General features: G+C 42.8%; 1 protein-coding gene across 1 annotated transcript in view; it reads right to left on the bottom strand.

The window, feature by feature from the left end:
• Positions 1 to 15000, bottom strand: part of LOC308321980 (paired box protein Pax-3-like) — a gene marked incomplete at its 5' end in the record, with an annotated part of 36512 nt that overhangs the window by 3479 nt on the left and 18033 nt on the right. The window contains 3 exons of the mRNA XM_080773137.1: positions 5411 to 5616; positions 6251 to 6413; positions 7623 to 7822. Coding sequence (XP_080629263.1) covers positions 5411 to 5616; positions 6251 to 6413; positions 7623 to 7822 — 569 coding nt within the window. The remainder of the gene's footprint in view (positions 1 to 5410; positions 5617 to 6250; positions 6414 to 7622; positions 7823 to 15000) is intronic.

Below are 15000 nucleotides of genomic sequence, written 5' to 3'. Positions count from 1 at the left end.
GTAAAATTAATACTGCAATGTAGAAATACTCTGACGTAAAAGTCTGGAATTCAAAGGTTCTTGAGTATTCATGTACTTGAGTACAAAAGTATTGGCATCAAAATGTACTAAGTAAAAGTACAGAATGTCCCGTTTCATGTTTTCAAATGTATAAAAAGTCGTAGACAAGCAGAGCAGCATCTCCAGCATTGACTGACCAGCTGACAGGCTGTCACAAGCATCTAAACATATGTATTCACCCCTAAAATGTATATTAAAATACATGTGAAAAGATATATTTTGTAAAGGCATGAGCATATTTCCAAGTGTACAAGCAATTAAAATTGCGCAATTAAAAACAATGCTTGCCAGTTAGATGCTTAAGCCATTTAAACAGTGTTTTGCATGAGCGCATACATGCGAGGATTTGCGTTGCCTGTGCTAGAATATTTTCCATGGAGACATGGAGAGAGGAGACTGCTGCAGCTGGAGAGTCAAGTCTCCCAATGTGGGTACTGTAATCTATAGCATGCAGGCCCATGTCTTTCTGGAGTTATGTGCAATCTCCTCGTCCTCGTTTAAGGATAAACCTGGCTTGTCGCTCGAATGCCAAATGTGCTGAGCCAGCTCAAGTGGGGACCGCATCCGCCATCAGGACTTGGGAGATCTGTCATAGGTATTAACCCAGCCAGCCCACCACCACCAGTACCACACACGTTAATGTTGTCACGGACCACAGTGAAAGACAGGAGGAGGAGATGCAGCTAGGTTTGGAAAACAGCAGCGTGTGTGTGTGTGTGTGTGTGTGTGTGTGTGTGTGTGTGTGTGTGTGTGTGTGTGTGTGTGTGTGTGTGTGTGTGTGTGTGTGTGTGTGTGCGGTTGTCACGGGCTGTGCAGTGTGCACATCCAAACTCATTCCAATGACATTCCAATTGTCTTTTCATCAATAAAAATTAAGTGAAAAAAATAAAATACTAATTTAATATACAACTGACAACACACAGTGACAGTTGGGCTTGCAAGTTGCGTAGGCCTATGTGCGTGTGCGTGTGCGTGCGTGCGTGCATGTGTTTCCATAATATAACTATGGTTTCTATAGGTTGTTTGGTCATATTGCAGTTGTTCATATCGCAAAAACGAGGGCAAGGCTTGATTTAATAGGGCGTGCCAGATTGATTTCAGCCGTCACATTTATCAACGCTATAAGACCGAAATGACGCAAGGATCAGATGTTTACGATCACTTCATGAATGCCATGCCGACGTGAGTGTACGCTAAAACCCATGCTCCAATTTAAGGCAGAATTTACACTCCATTGACTCTTGTACAACTACTAGTAAGTAAGATTTCTTATTGTAGTGATGTAAAAGTACAATATACAAATAAGTACAAATACCTTAAAATTGTACTTACTGTAACTTAAGTGCAGTACTTGAGTACATGTACTTAGTTACTGTGGGAACATGAACACATGGACGGACATGTTAATGATTAAACAATTCATGGAATTCACCATTAGAATCAATCAACTGAATTATAAGTCAAATGATCAGAATCAGAATTAGAATCAATCAAACTGATCTTGATTGTTTTTGTAGTCAAATAATCAGAATCCATCAACCAGATTCTGACTTTGTTACTGGAAACACTGCAAATGATCACTTTTATGATGCTGTGTAGGTCAATGTGTGTATCGCTGTTATTCTACTTAGGGATAAAATCAGAACATGCTTCGCTGGATCTGCGGAAGGTACAGGTATGATTTAAGTATAGTTGATTAGTGTTATGGATTTATGTGCATATGTCTCATATCTGATGTGGATAATGTGTGTGTTGTGTGCGCGCACACACACACACACACACACACACACGCACAGAGAGAGAGAGAGGAAGTTCCCCTGCTGCAGACATCAAAAGGCTTCCACCAAGCCCTTCCCCAGACACAGGGAGAGATAGCACCAAAGAGGAAGAATTAACCAATTTGTCTGAGACCCACGGCTCCACTTATTCTAAAATTCCTCCTCGCCGCCGCTGAGAAAGACCATGGCACGAGATAACGACTTATCTGCAACAAAATATATCCCGGCAAAAGATAAAAGCCTGGGCGAGCGGAGCGGAGCTCAACCTCAACCTCAGGAGGATAGACTCGGCAGATGAAGAAATCCACAGGCTGTTGACCTGGTCCTGATTAGCGAGCAGATAATCAAATTTGGGGGGGTGGGGGGGGGGGGGGGGGGGGTTGGGGCGGGATATTTTTTGGCCGGCGAAGGACGGAAAGAGCCTTGGGGCAACGTCTGTCGATGGGGTTCAAAACCGGCCTGATAACAGACGGGGTGCACACACACACACACACACACACACACACACAATGCCCACCGACGACTTAAACAAATAAATTCCCGTCGTCGAATCGTCAGGTAAACTGTTAATAACGAACGAGGTCACTTACACCACTTGGACATAAAGCTCTAACTTAACGTATCACATCCCTCCCCAGCCCGTATAACACACTGGAGACCTCAACGTAACACTGATCCCTCCCCAACCCAGGAACACACTGGAGACCTGAAGTCGCTGCTGGCTGTCCTAATGAGAAGCAGGTATGCTGCTCTTTGGGCCCTCTTGGCCCTCTAAGTGACATAATATTCTACATCCACACGCACACATGGTCCCGCTTAAATCATTTCCCAAGCACTGTGAAGGGGGGGGGGGGGGGGGGTCCATGATGTTGATGGGGAGAGGGGAGGAGTTGTGTTTCCTCTGCTGAGCCCCTGAAACATTTTTCCTTAAAAACAATTCACCAGTTTTCGAAAAATGTGCAGTTTAAGCACAACAAACATGCCACGACGCAAATGGCAGACTCTGGATTTTCTCCACTTGCACCACATTTTCTCTCTCTCTCTCTCTCTCTCTCTCTCTCCCTCTCTCTCTCTCTCTCGTCCCCACCAGGGTGTTTCATATTGGAACAGTGTGCCACTGCTGAGAGGAGCAGGGAGGAATGTGCATGGGGAGGAGGAGGGACATTTGAGCAGGACATTCCTTCAGAAATATATACAAATACATTAGACCCCTTGCACTCATTCAGGGGAATGCAGAGACAAACATTTTAAGAATGCAATCATGAAAAGCGTTCCTGGAGGCTATAGTGTATAGGCCTATAGTGTGTGTGTGTGTGTGTGTGTGTGTGTGTGTGTGTGTGTGTGTGTGTGTGTGTGTGTGTGTGTGTGTGTGTGTGTGTGTGTGTGTGTGTGTGTGTGTGTGTGTGTGTTGCGTGCGTGTCTGTGCGAGCGTTTTCCGTATACCTGTTCCCGTGGTGCACTGACATAGGTGCCTTTGTGGATTAAATATGAGCAGCTGTTCGTGATATGACGTGAATATGAACTGTGTATACGTCAGTACATACGTCCTGTTGTCTGAGTGAATGTGTATATTGGACATCTATGACTATAACAGCTGCCTGCATGGGACAGCCAGGGAAGCCACGGCTTAGGAGTAGAGTGGCCGGTAGAATGGCTGGATGGGGAAACCGTGAGGTTCCCAGTTCGATCCCGGGCTCCTCCAGAATTAGTGTCCAAGTGTCTCTGAACCCCTAATTGCTCCTGATGTGTAGATTGGTGCCTTGCATGGTTTCCTCCACTATCAGCGTATGAATGTGTGTGTGAATCAAAAAACGCTATATAAATGCACCATTTACCAGGTGATAAGCTGCTGTACAGAGAGGTACAGAGAGCGGTTGTATTTTAACTCACAGTAATATTGAAGTCAGTGGGTCTCAGATCGGAATAAAGCTGTGACCAAATTTGTATTCATACGTCATAGATGATGATGTCATACAGTAGGGGCCCTATTTTCGTCAATGCCTTACGCCTTATCTTTAAATTTCTTTGCCTTTTTTATACTATTTTGAAAAACATTTTTGAATAGTTCAAATAGCCGTTCTACAAGCTGACAACGTGTCGATGTAGATCGGCTATAGTTGAACAATCTTAAAATGTTTTTCTATATAGTAAAAAAGTGGAAAAGAAGTTTAGGGAAGTTTAGGGATAAGGGTTAAGTGACTGACGACTGGCAGGGATCCACATTGGAGCCATGCGCTCCCATGAGGATTACCAGATACGCTCTACTTATACTACACACATGATTCCATTCATTTACTCTCTCTGTTTTTGCCCATCATGCAGATGGGTTACAATAAAGGAAATTCAAGATTGCGTTTTACATACCAGGCACACCGCTTTGGACAGCTTTCAATGCACAAGAGGGTGTGTGTGTGTATGTGTGTGTGTGTATGTGTGTGTGTGCGTGCGTGCGTGCGTGCGTGCGTGTGTGCATGTGTGCGTGTCGTGTTGTTGTGTCAGTAAATGTGTGTCCTCCCCTCATCAGAAAGCTATGGTTTATCCTCTAAGGAATTGGACTGCACTCGGCTGAAATCTCATTTTATGCCTGTTATAGAGTCCTCTTCGGTGTCTATAGAGTGATGTCCAGAGTGTTCATTTAACTCTGAGAGAGTATCAATGGACCCTTTGGAGTCCACTTAACACTGAGGATTTGACTGTGTAGGTACACATATTCTGGGACGTTCATGTCTGGATAATTGTCCATAATTGTCTTTTCACTTTTCATTTGTCACACACTTAATTGTCCTCCTCTGTCCTTTCTCTCTCCAGTTCCCCCAGAGCACTGTTTCCCAAACACTGGGTCGGGACCCATGTTTGGGTCATAGACCCATTTTTATGGGTCAAGTAAATATCCCTTTTTGTATGTGTGTTATTTTTTACTACAATTGTCTAATTGTTATTTTTTCAACATTTTTCAAACATTTTTTTCAGGAATAAAACAATATTATACAATATATACAATATATACTACTTCCATTAATACTTCTAAATAGCTTCTAAATCAGCTATTTTCACTAGTTTGGCGAGAAATACATTTTCTCTTTTGGGTTTCGAGCTAAAATGTTGGATTATTCTTACTTTTCTTATACTTTTTTCTCTTCCTGCATATTCCTGTCCTCCTTAATTAATGAGGTTGCGGTTGTGCCTGCCTGCGTTTGTGTGTGTGCATGTATACTTGTATTAGAATAGGGCCATATTTGTGGGGCCAAATGTCCCCACAAGTATATTAAATGTGAGAAATAGTGAGGACAATTCCTGGTTGAGGTTATAGAGTTAATAGAGTTAACTGCGCCCCATGGTCACGCACATGCAGAGAGTAGCAGATCGGCTATATTCGGCATGCTCACTGGCGCACAAATAAGTGCTTTAGAGTTATAAATGACAAAGAAATGTATATCATTGCCGTCGTCAAAATGTTATGTCCTCACAATTAGTAATACAATAGTTATTAACACTGTCTACAAATGTGTGCTCACGTACCCACATGCACATACACACAGTAACTATACGTATGTATTTTCTGGTGGTCTCACCTGTGGAGACAGCCCATTGCCGATGGCTGGATTCATGGGGTTGGCCGGTCCTCCAAAGCTGTCTGGGTATCCTGAGAAGGTGTGTCGTCCTGAGGAAAGGCAGTAGGCTGAGCCCCCGTCTCCCTGCCCTCCACCAACGGAGCCTTGGTGCCCCGACGAGGGAGGCAGGGGCTGGGGCCGATGCACCGTACCGGGGGCTTCCGACACTGCAGGTGGAGAGACACACAAAGAAAGAACATTTCACCGACTGTCATGAAACTGGTGCAGAGTAATAGTTTAAAGCCGCACTATGGCCTGTTCTACTCTGGATTGCAAGTGCTGACATTTTGATCACTACAGTGGTTCTGTAGGTATATAGAAGTCTACTTGCTCTGTGGAGAAATTGAATTATAGAAACAGGATCGTGTCAAAGGTTGTGTCCAACACAACGACACAGGATCTAAATGTCTCAATAGAAAATCAGGGAGACCAAATATACAACCAGCCCAATCGTATAAGTTACATATATTAAACAATTAACAATGATTTAACATACTAACACACTAACCATACTGACTGGACAAAATAACATTCTATTCACACATTTATTTTATATAATAGAGATTTGAGAGAAAGGACATCCCGCACACTGTCTTCACATATAGCAGCAGTTTATTAAGCTGAGTTACAACGTTTCAGTCTCACGACCTTCATCGGGTATATGGTATCTCTGCTGGTATAAACTGCTGCCATATAAGTGAAGACAGTGTGCGGGATCTCCTTTCTCTCATTATTCGCACTGGTTGCCTGCTCCGACGCACCTGTCCCTGTAGGTGTGCAAAAATAATTGTAAAGACTCACCTTGTGCGATAGATGAGGGGTAGGGGCTGTCCGAAAGCTGATACGGGGGTATACTGGACATGGCTGATGGCGGGAAGCCCCCTGGGATCAGGTGATTAAATGCCATCAGCTGATTGGCTCCTGCCTGTTTCCTCCACCGAGCACGCCTGTTGCTGAACCACACCTTAACGAGACAATTATCAGATTAGTGTTTGCGGTCTGGGTGGCTGGCGGTGCTGTCCAGGCACCTAGGCTGGGAATCCAGCCTGACGGCGTGTTGCAGGTTCCACTCCCAATCCCGACGACATTTGCTACTACATTTGTCAGCCTACTGTTATCAATAAAGGCAGAAAAAGCCCCCAAAAAGATGAGTGTGCATGGCGTGCATGCATGCATGCGTGCATACGTGCTTGTGTGTAAATGTACAGTAATTTGGAGAAATGACACCACAAAACAATTGCAGCATTTTTATGCTGTAATGGAGGCCACACAAAATACTGACTTTTCTTTTTTTTTCTTTCATCTTTGAGTGAGTCTGTAAATCTGTCCCTCAATCTGTCAAATAAAGTTTTTGGTAATCTCAAATCTTAGATAATCGTAAACTGCATTTAATTACTGTAATTAAGAAATACATTCCTTATGAGTGAGTGGGAAAATACGTCTCAGTGTTCATAATTTGAAAATGTTGTCCCACCCAACATTAATAATACTGATACAAATAGTGCGCGCACGTGTGTGTGTGTGTGTGTGTGTGTGTGTGTGTGTGTGTGTGTGTGTGTGTGTGTGTGTGTGTGTGTGTGTGTGTGTGTGCGTGCGCGCGTGCGTGTGCGAGAGAGAGAGATTGACTAAACACAGCATGTTCAGCGTGTGTGAGTTACATGCTGCGTCCATATGGAGCGGTCTCATGCAGGGAGACCTACACGTTCCATATGGAGCCTGTGGAGAGGGAATTTACTGAACCTTACAACCCAACAGGGAAACTCCAGATTGGACTCCAGGGAGGAGAGGACGAGAGAGGGGCCAAGAATGTGTCTCTACACCGTGCGTGCGTGCGTGCGTGCGTGCGTGCGTGCGTGCGTGCGTGAGTGCGTGCGTGCGTGCGTGCGTGCGTGCGTGCGTGCGTGCGTGCGTCTCGTGCATGTGTGTGGAGCAAAGACAGGTCAGCAGGTGTGTGTTGTTCAAGAGAGGTGAAAGACTGTCAGTGTGTTATACTGTACCTGTAAAAAGGGGATGTGGCGTGAATATGTGCGCGTGTGAGCTTGGCTCTCTGGGCCAGCTCCTCTCGGGTGTAGATGTCGGGGTAGTGTATTCTAACCTGTACTCTGGCCTCAGTGAGCTTGGCTCTCTGGGCCAGCTCCTCTCGGGTGTAGATGTCGGGGTAGTGTATTCTAACCTGTACTCTGGCCTCAGTGAGCTTGGCTCTCTGGGCCAGCTCCTCTCGGGTGTAGATGTCGGGGTAGTGGGTCCTCTCAAACGCTCTCTCCAGCTCCTCCAGCTGCTCCGCTGTGAAGGTGGTCCGGCTGCGCCGCTGCTTCCTCTTCAACGGCAGGTCCGGCTCCGACTCCACGTCCGAGCCCTCGTCTGAGTGGCTGGCTGCTCCCACGACACAAATGGAGAGAGGCACAGAGACAGGCATGAGTTTCCTTTAGAGCAGTGGACGGTTCTCTATGTTTTCTTTTAGAAAGTCTCGAAAGCGTTCACCCATCTGACCTCAGTCAGTGAGCATTTTCAGAGCATGTTTGTGCTCAGTAGAATATTGAGTTCCTATTTATTGGTATCACAAAATCATATTGTTTTTCCAAGTAGTTGGGGCCCACTTGCAATATCCTCATGGCCCACCAGTGGGCCCCGGCCCACAGGTTGACGGTAGAAGAAAGGCTGCGCCTAAGCCAAAAAAAGAAGGCCTGTGCATCGCAGGAGCGGGACACATGCAGCATGGCAGCAAACGCGGGAAAAAGCTGCTCCATGCAGTGTCTCTTTACAACGACTGTATAGGTTTATCCAGGCAGGATAAACCTATACAGTGTTTTATGGTTTTGAGCCAAAGGCAGAGACAACTTGTTTTAATCAGTGTCTGTGGAAATAAGATCCACACTGATACTATCCTTTGAGCCAAAAGTCAAAACAGGCATCTAGCAGACGCTCTTATCCAGATTGACTTTACGAGTGTGAAATCAGAGTAAAAGACGTACTTCTATATGTACGTCTACGTACTATAGTCAACAAAATGACAGGGTAGATGGTCACCTACGTGGAGTGCAAAGAAACTAGGATGTAAACAGCAAACCTGGCATCTGTCTAAACAATATGCTGTCTTAATGACATTCCTGAAATTTGTGGTAAAGCAAAACAAATCTAAATAACACAGACATGTGAACAGAATATATAAAATATATAGTAATTGACATCTGTCAAAACAAAGGGGATACAAGGAGATGATAAGGGGAGGTGGATTCAATTAATGTAACATGCTTGCTAATATAATATTAATATATCATAATGCAATGTAATTTAATTTTGCTACATCATTTATGTTGCACCAGAGATCAAATCACCATATACAAACACATGCATATGCTTTCAAGCATTTATATGCGTTCACACTATCACAAAAAGAGAGATAAAGGATTGCAAGCTAGCTATAACAACCATGGGCACTTTGGTTACTTCTGTTATTGTTATTCCATAGTTTAAACATTAAACATTGTGAAAAAAGAATGATGTAAAATAAACTGATGGAATAGTTTCAAGCAACAAATAAAAAAATATAATTTCTTTTTTATTATTTTTGGGAATGTACTGGAAAGGAAAATAATTATAAAAATCTGCCCAAAGCTCTTTCATCTTGAACCATGTGAACTTGTTTGCTCTCGATTTCTCCTTGTTTGCTTAAACCTCTTAAAGGGAGGGGCCATTTTCTTTAGGAACGCACGCATGCACGCACACGCACACACACACACGCACCCATGCGCGCGCACACGCACGCAAACACACACACACACACACACACACACACACACACACACACACACACACACACACACACACACCATCAGCTTGTCTTCCCACATGGTCTTGTGGGCACACAGACCTCCATTCACAGGGAATATTCCCTGCCTTAGGAATAATCCTGCTGGACACGATTCCCAAGGCGACACACAGAGACTGCTGGACTAACAATGGCCTAATTTGGATACAGGGGCCATTCTTTGTGTTTGTAAGTGTGTGTGTGTGTGTGTGTGTGTGTGTGTGTGTGTGTGTGTGTGTGTGTGTGTGTGTGTGTGTGTGTGTGTGTGTGTGTGTGTGTGTGTGTGTGTGTGTGTGTGCGCGTGTGGGTGTGGGTGTGTGTGTGTGCATACATGCACATGCGTGCACACGTGCAATTGCTTTTGCCTGACAGTGCGAGTGTGTGTGCGTGCATGCATGTCATGTGTATAGGCCTACTTATATTACCTAATTTTGTATCAAGTATATAGTCTAATACAATTTGAGAAATTGTGACGAAAGATAATGGTTTTTTAACTTTACAAACATTTAAGTGCACACTCGCACACATCTTTTTGGGGGCTTTGGATGGTGTTGGATGGTGTTGGTTGGTGTTGGAGGGTGTTGGATGGTGTTGGTTGGTGTTGGATGGTGTTGGAGGGTGTTGGATGGTGTTGGTTGGTGTTGGATGGTGTTGGATGGTGTTGGATGGTGTTGGATGGTGTTGGATGGTGTTGGTTGGTGTTGGATGGTGTTGGATGGTGTTGGATGGTGTTGCATGGCAGTGTTGTGCACCGCAGCGTATATAGCAGATCTACAAGCTCAGGGTTGAAAATGGCAATGAAGAAATTGTAAAAGTGGCCTTTATATAATTGCCACGGTAACATCTTGTTCTCACAAATCTAGCAATACAAAATGTGTGTGTGCGCGAGCGTGCTTGCGTGGACCAGAGAGTGAGAGAATGAAAGGGAGAGAGAGTATGCCATAAGGACAGAGAGAGAGAGGAGAGAGAGTATGCCATAAGGACAGAGAGAGAGAGGAGAGAGAGTATGCCATAAGGACATGGCACAGGGGATCGGTAGGCATGCAGTTGGACTGGACCTCCAGGGCCGGGCGGCTGTATGGAGAACGGGTGCCTTACTGCTGCTAGATTCGCTGAGGAACAGTAATTGGAAGAAGTGGCAACAAACCAAATGGTGGAAAAACTACTCACATTCTTTACTTAAGTAAAAGCATCAATACTGCAATATAGAATTACAAGTCAGGAATTCAAAGTGTACTTGAAGAAAAAGTACAAAAGTATTGGCATAAAAATGTAGTTAAACTTTAAGTACATTTTTATGCCAATACTTTTGTATAATGGGTACTTTTGGTACTTTAAGTCTTAAAGTACCAAAAGTACCCATTATACAGAATGTCCCACTTCAAGTTTTCAAATGTATAACAATCTTTTAAAAACAGCAAATGTTTTCAAATTAATGAAATGTATAATAGGGCTGAAGTGGTTAATGTATGTTTTGTAATAATAATCAAAATCTACAAAGTAACTAGTAACTAAAGTGTTCAAATAATTGTAGTGGAGTAAATGTGCAATATTTGTCTCTCATGTGTAGTGGAGTAGCAGTACAAATATCGAACATTGGAAACACTCCAGTAATGTAAGTAAGTGCAGTATTTACAGTTTACACCACTGCCACTTACATATCATCGCTCTTGGGTGGAAACCGTGTACAGTACGGTATGTCCACAACCATTACTTTTTAGGAAATGGAGCACCTGTGTTTCAATTGACCCAATGTAGTTATTAGAACAATTAGCCCTTGTTAATTCTTTCCATTGGTTCAATATTTATAAAGCCCACAGGCACACTCGGCCACTTTCAATCTGACAGCCCGATTTTGGGTTTGAACAGTTTCAAATGTTTTCCAAAACATCTAAAAGAAGGAAGAAATGTCAGTCTACAAGCTCACAGCGCTCCGTGCTGTGTTGCGCCCTGACCTCGTAGATCAGCTATTTTCACTCATTTTTTCAAGACACTGTCATTTGTCAAAGTATAAAATGGGGCATAAATTCGTTTTCAGAGTATGCTTACATAAAGAGGGACACACACACACACACACACACACACACACACACACACACACACACACACACACACACACACACACGCTAGGCATATGTGTCAAACATACACATGTGTACATGTTCTCTCACACGCACATACACACTCGTGCACAACCACCAACACACGTTCCAAACATCCATCAAGCTTTCAGGAGCGTGTAAATCAAACAGGAATTGGACTTAATGCTGAGTTATTTAAATAGGCTACTGCATATTAATGTGTCAGTGTCTCTCAGACACTGAACCAAATTGTAAGTGTCAATTACAGTTGTAGCAGGTTTCAGATATAGTGCCCATGTTGTTGTTGTATTGCTTTAACTGTAACTGACTAACTGTCTTGTACATTGGACATTGTATACATTTATTTATTCTTGATTAAATGTTTCTTTATGTCTCTGCCACAGAACATGTGGCATTTAGTTTACATATTTGAATGTAAATAAGCTCTTGGGCATTGTTGTTTTATCCTTTTGACAAATATGTACAAAAATATGTTCATATACATATTTGTCAATAGCATCAATCAAAGTAGCCTATCTATGTCGTATTTTGGACTAGTCCAGCGACATGTTTCCATAGATTTGTTGTGCATAGTGTATAATCATCTGAGGTACTTCTGAGCTTGTTTGCTATTTTATAATGTATGCACTACATCTGCTATTTGTTTACCTATACTGAGCATGCATGCTGTATTTATTCAATACAGCTTTGCTGGAAGGATTAGTTATTTCTGTGTGATATTTGTTTAGTCTGACATACAGTAAGTAAACTATAGGTCGAAGTGGATTATTGTGGTAATCAGCTAATCACCCTCCATGCTCTGAGATGATTATTTTTCAATTATACTTTTTGAAGTTCTCATGCTTTAATACATCAACATAATTAGTACCCTAGACCTCTTTGACACATGCAGCTGTTTATTCAGTCATTCTCAGTACTTCTATTTAGCTAACTATTTGGCTTTATTTCAGTTAGTCTTTATTTTATTATAATTAGCCTACATATAAACCATTAAAAAATATTTTTGTGATTAGCAATGTATTTTGTTTGACAATAAAATCAATTCCAGCGATTCTAGTGTATGTACATTTCATATATTGACTATAAATGTTACCATAAATTTGTAATTTACCTGAATAGTTAAAATTTCCAATACTTTTATTTCTACTCCACTACATCTCATGGGCAAATATTGTACTTTCACTCGACTGCAATTATTTGAAAACTTTACTTACTAGATACTTTGTAGATATTGATTATTATCTTACACCTACAGTAAAACTTTACTTACTATAGATACTTTGTAGATATTGATTATTATCTTACACCTACAGTAACCACTTCAACCTTACACATGCCTACATTTCGGCCATTTCAAATAAAAAAAAAATTTATTTGACAGGGACAAAGCTCATTAATCAACATGTCAGTTTTCACCTCAATGTAAATGGGCCAGAGTTAGCCAAAGCTAAATTGCATCTGTAGTCCCTGGGCAGGCTCTTAAAAAAATAATGAATAAAGAAAGACAGAGTGTATAGTGTGCCAGCACACAACACCATGCGTTGATGCCATGTGTGCATATGTGCAAGCACCCAACACTATATCCATACAAAAACACAATACAATACAGTACAATACAGGAACAGATCAACATGGTACAGGGGACAGAACAAGTGCAAAGTGAAGTGAAAAATGACACCGGTGATAAATACTAAATAGTGCTGATAGTTACTCATGATTACAGATTTGAATTGTTTTTAGCCACCTTTTCAGGTTGAATTTGAAGTTTAGATAGTTGGAAGTCTCTCTTACTTCTGTGGGGAGACTGACCCAGTGATGGGAGGCTCTAACAGAGAAGACTGTTTTACCAAACTAACTACGTCTGAACTTCACAGTCCCCTCTGGTCGTTGCCCTTGTTTCTCTATCACCACTGCCCCTTCAACCTATGAACTGTTTCAGTGGTGGAGGTGCAAGTCTATTTATAAGATCTTAAAAATGAGACAAGCATCTGCAAAGTGTTTAAAGCCGTTTAAAAAAAGTTGTAGCCTACTTTCGTCCTATGTGGCAATGGTGGTAACGGTTGGGCTTTTGGTCAAGTGTGTCACGGTATGAGACAGGTGTTCGACCGAAGTGCAGAACCACACAGGAAGGCAGATTAAGTTTAAATGAAGATTTATTTCCCAACACAGGACATACATGGGCTGGACACACCATAACATAAACTATACACTAGCAGGGAACTCAAGGAACTGAGGGTTTAAGTAGACACAGGGATAGCAATACACAGGTGAACAGAACTAACAATCAACACTTGGATAGGCCGGGAGACTAACAGGACACAGGTGGAGAAAACTAGTAATCACAGGGTGGTGAGACAAGAGACAACACAGGAAACAGTAACTGTCTGATTTGTCTGTGACCAGGTTGTGAAACAGTACGTTATGTATGAAAAAAATCATAGCATGCATGAAGAGTTTAGCTGCATCAGTTGTTAGATAATTATGGTCTTATGTGTCTGAAATTAGATAAATTTAATTCGATTTCTCTGCTTCTTTAGAGAAGTTAAAGAAGGAGAGCTTTGACAGGAGTACCTGATGGTGTACACTACAGTGTCAAATGCCTTTTTGAGGTCCAGAAATACAGAGCCCACTATGCCTCCTGCATCTAACTTTGACTTTACAGGGACTTTGTTTGGTAGGCTACTCACCACCGCTGGTTGTCAAGGAATACAAGGCCGCGCCACCTGCATCTGCCGCCGCAGATACAGGTGAAACCGCCTGCACCCCCAACTCGTCCCGCGGCGAAGACTGTGCCACACCAAGGGCAGCCACGGCTGTCTGTGTACTTAAAGTACATTTTGATGCCAATTCTTTTTGTACTTTTACTCAAGTACATTTTGAATTTCTGACTTTTACATGTAACCGGTATTTCTAGATTTGCAATATTGATACTTTTACTTAAGTAAAATGTAGTACTTCTTCCACCACTGGTTTTAGCTGTCATCAAGTGAGTCCTTCAGCTTGATTGAGTTGCAGTGACATAACAGCTCTTGACAGCTTTTGTGCTGCACTTTTCATCTCCTCCTTAGATCAGTATTAATTCTATTGTGGGTTGGCTTCTATAAGCACAGGGCTTGGTTTTATACCCACAGCTTTGAACAGCCCACTGGCTTCCTCACAAGTTCACCAGGGCCACGGTGCCCACTTTTGTGTGTGTGTTACACTAATGAATTCCCCGTAGCACAGGGGAAGGTTTGTGTGCAACACTGTATTAGTTCCCCTCTCTGAAGCAACAATAAAATACAAGAGATCCCAAATAGCTCGGGGCCCCTCATGTGAAACTGATCCTCTTCCTCCCCTGAGCGCATTCCCCTCCACAACACCAATAGCACAGGGAGGCAACTTAACATGCATTAGGAGTAAATTGGTAAAGAATCATTCAGCGATGGGGGTAGAGTTAAAATTGATAGGAAAGTAAAGAAGTGCAAACTTGAGCCCTTCTAGATGGGTGGTTCCTCGTTGATTCGTGTGGTTTTTTGGCATTTCTTTAATGGACGTGAACATCACGCACGCATGCACAAACACACGTACGCTCGCAGTCGCATGCATGCACGCACGCACGCACGCACACACGCACGCACGCACGCACGCACGCACGCACG

The sequence above is a fragment of the Protomyctophum bolini genome (assembly GCF_963924005.1).
Source record: "Protomyctophum bolini genome assembly, chromosome: 9".
NCBI lineage: Eukaryota > Metazoa > Chordata > Actinopteri > Myctophiformes > Myctophidae > Protomyctophum > Protomyctophum bolini.
This window is presented reverse-complemented; position numbering and strand designations above follow the sequence as displayed.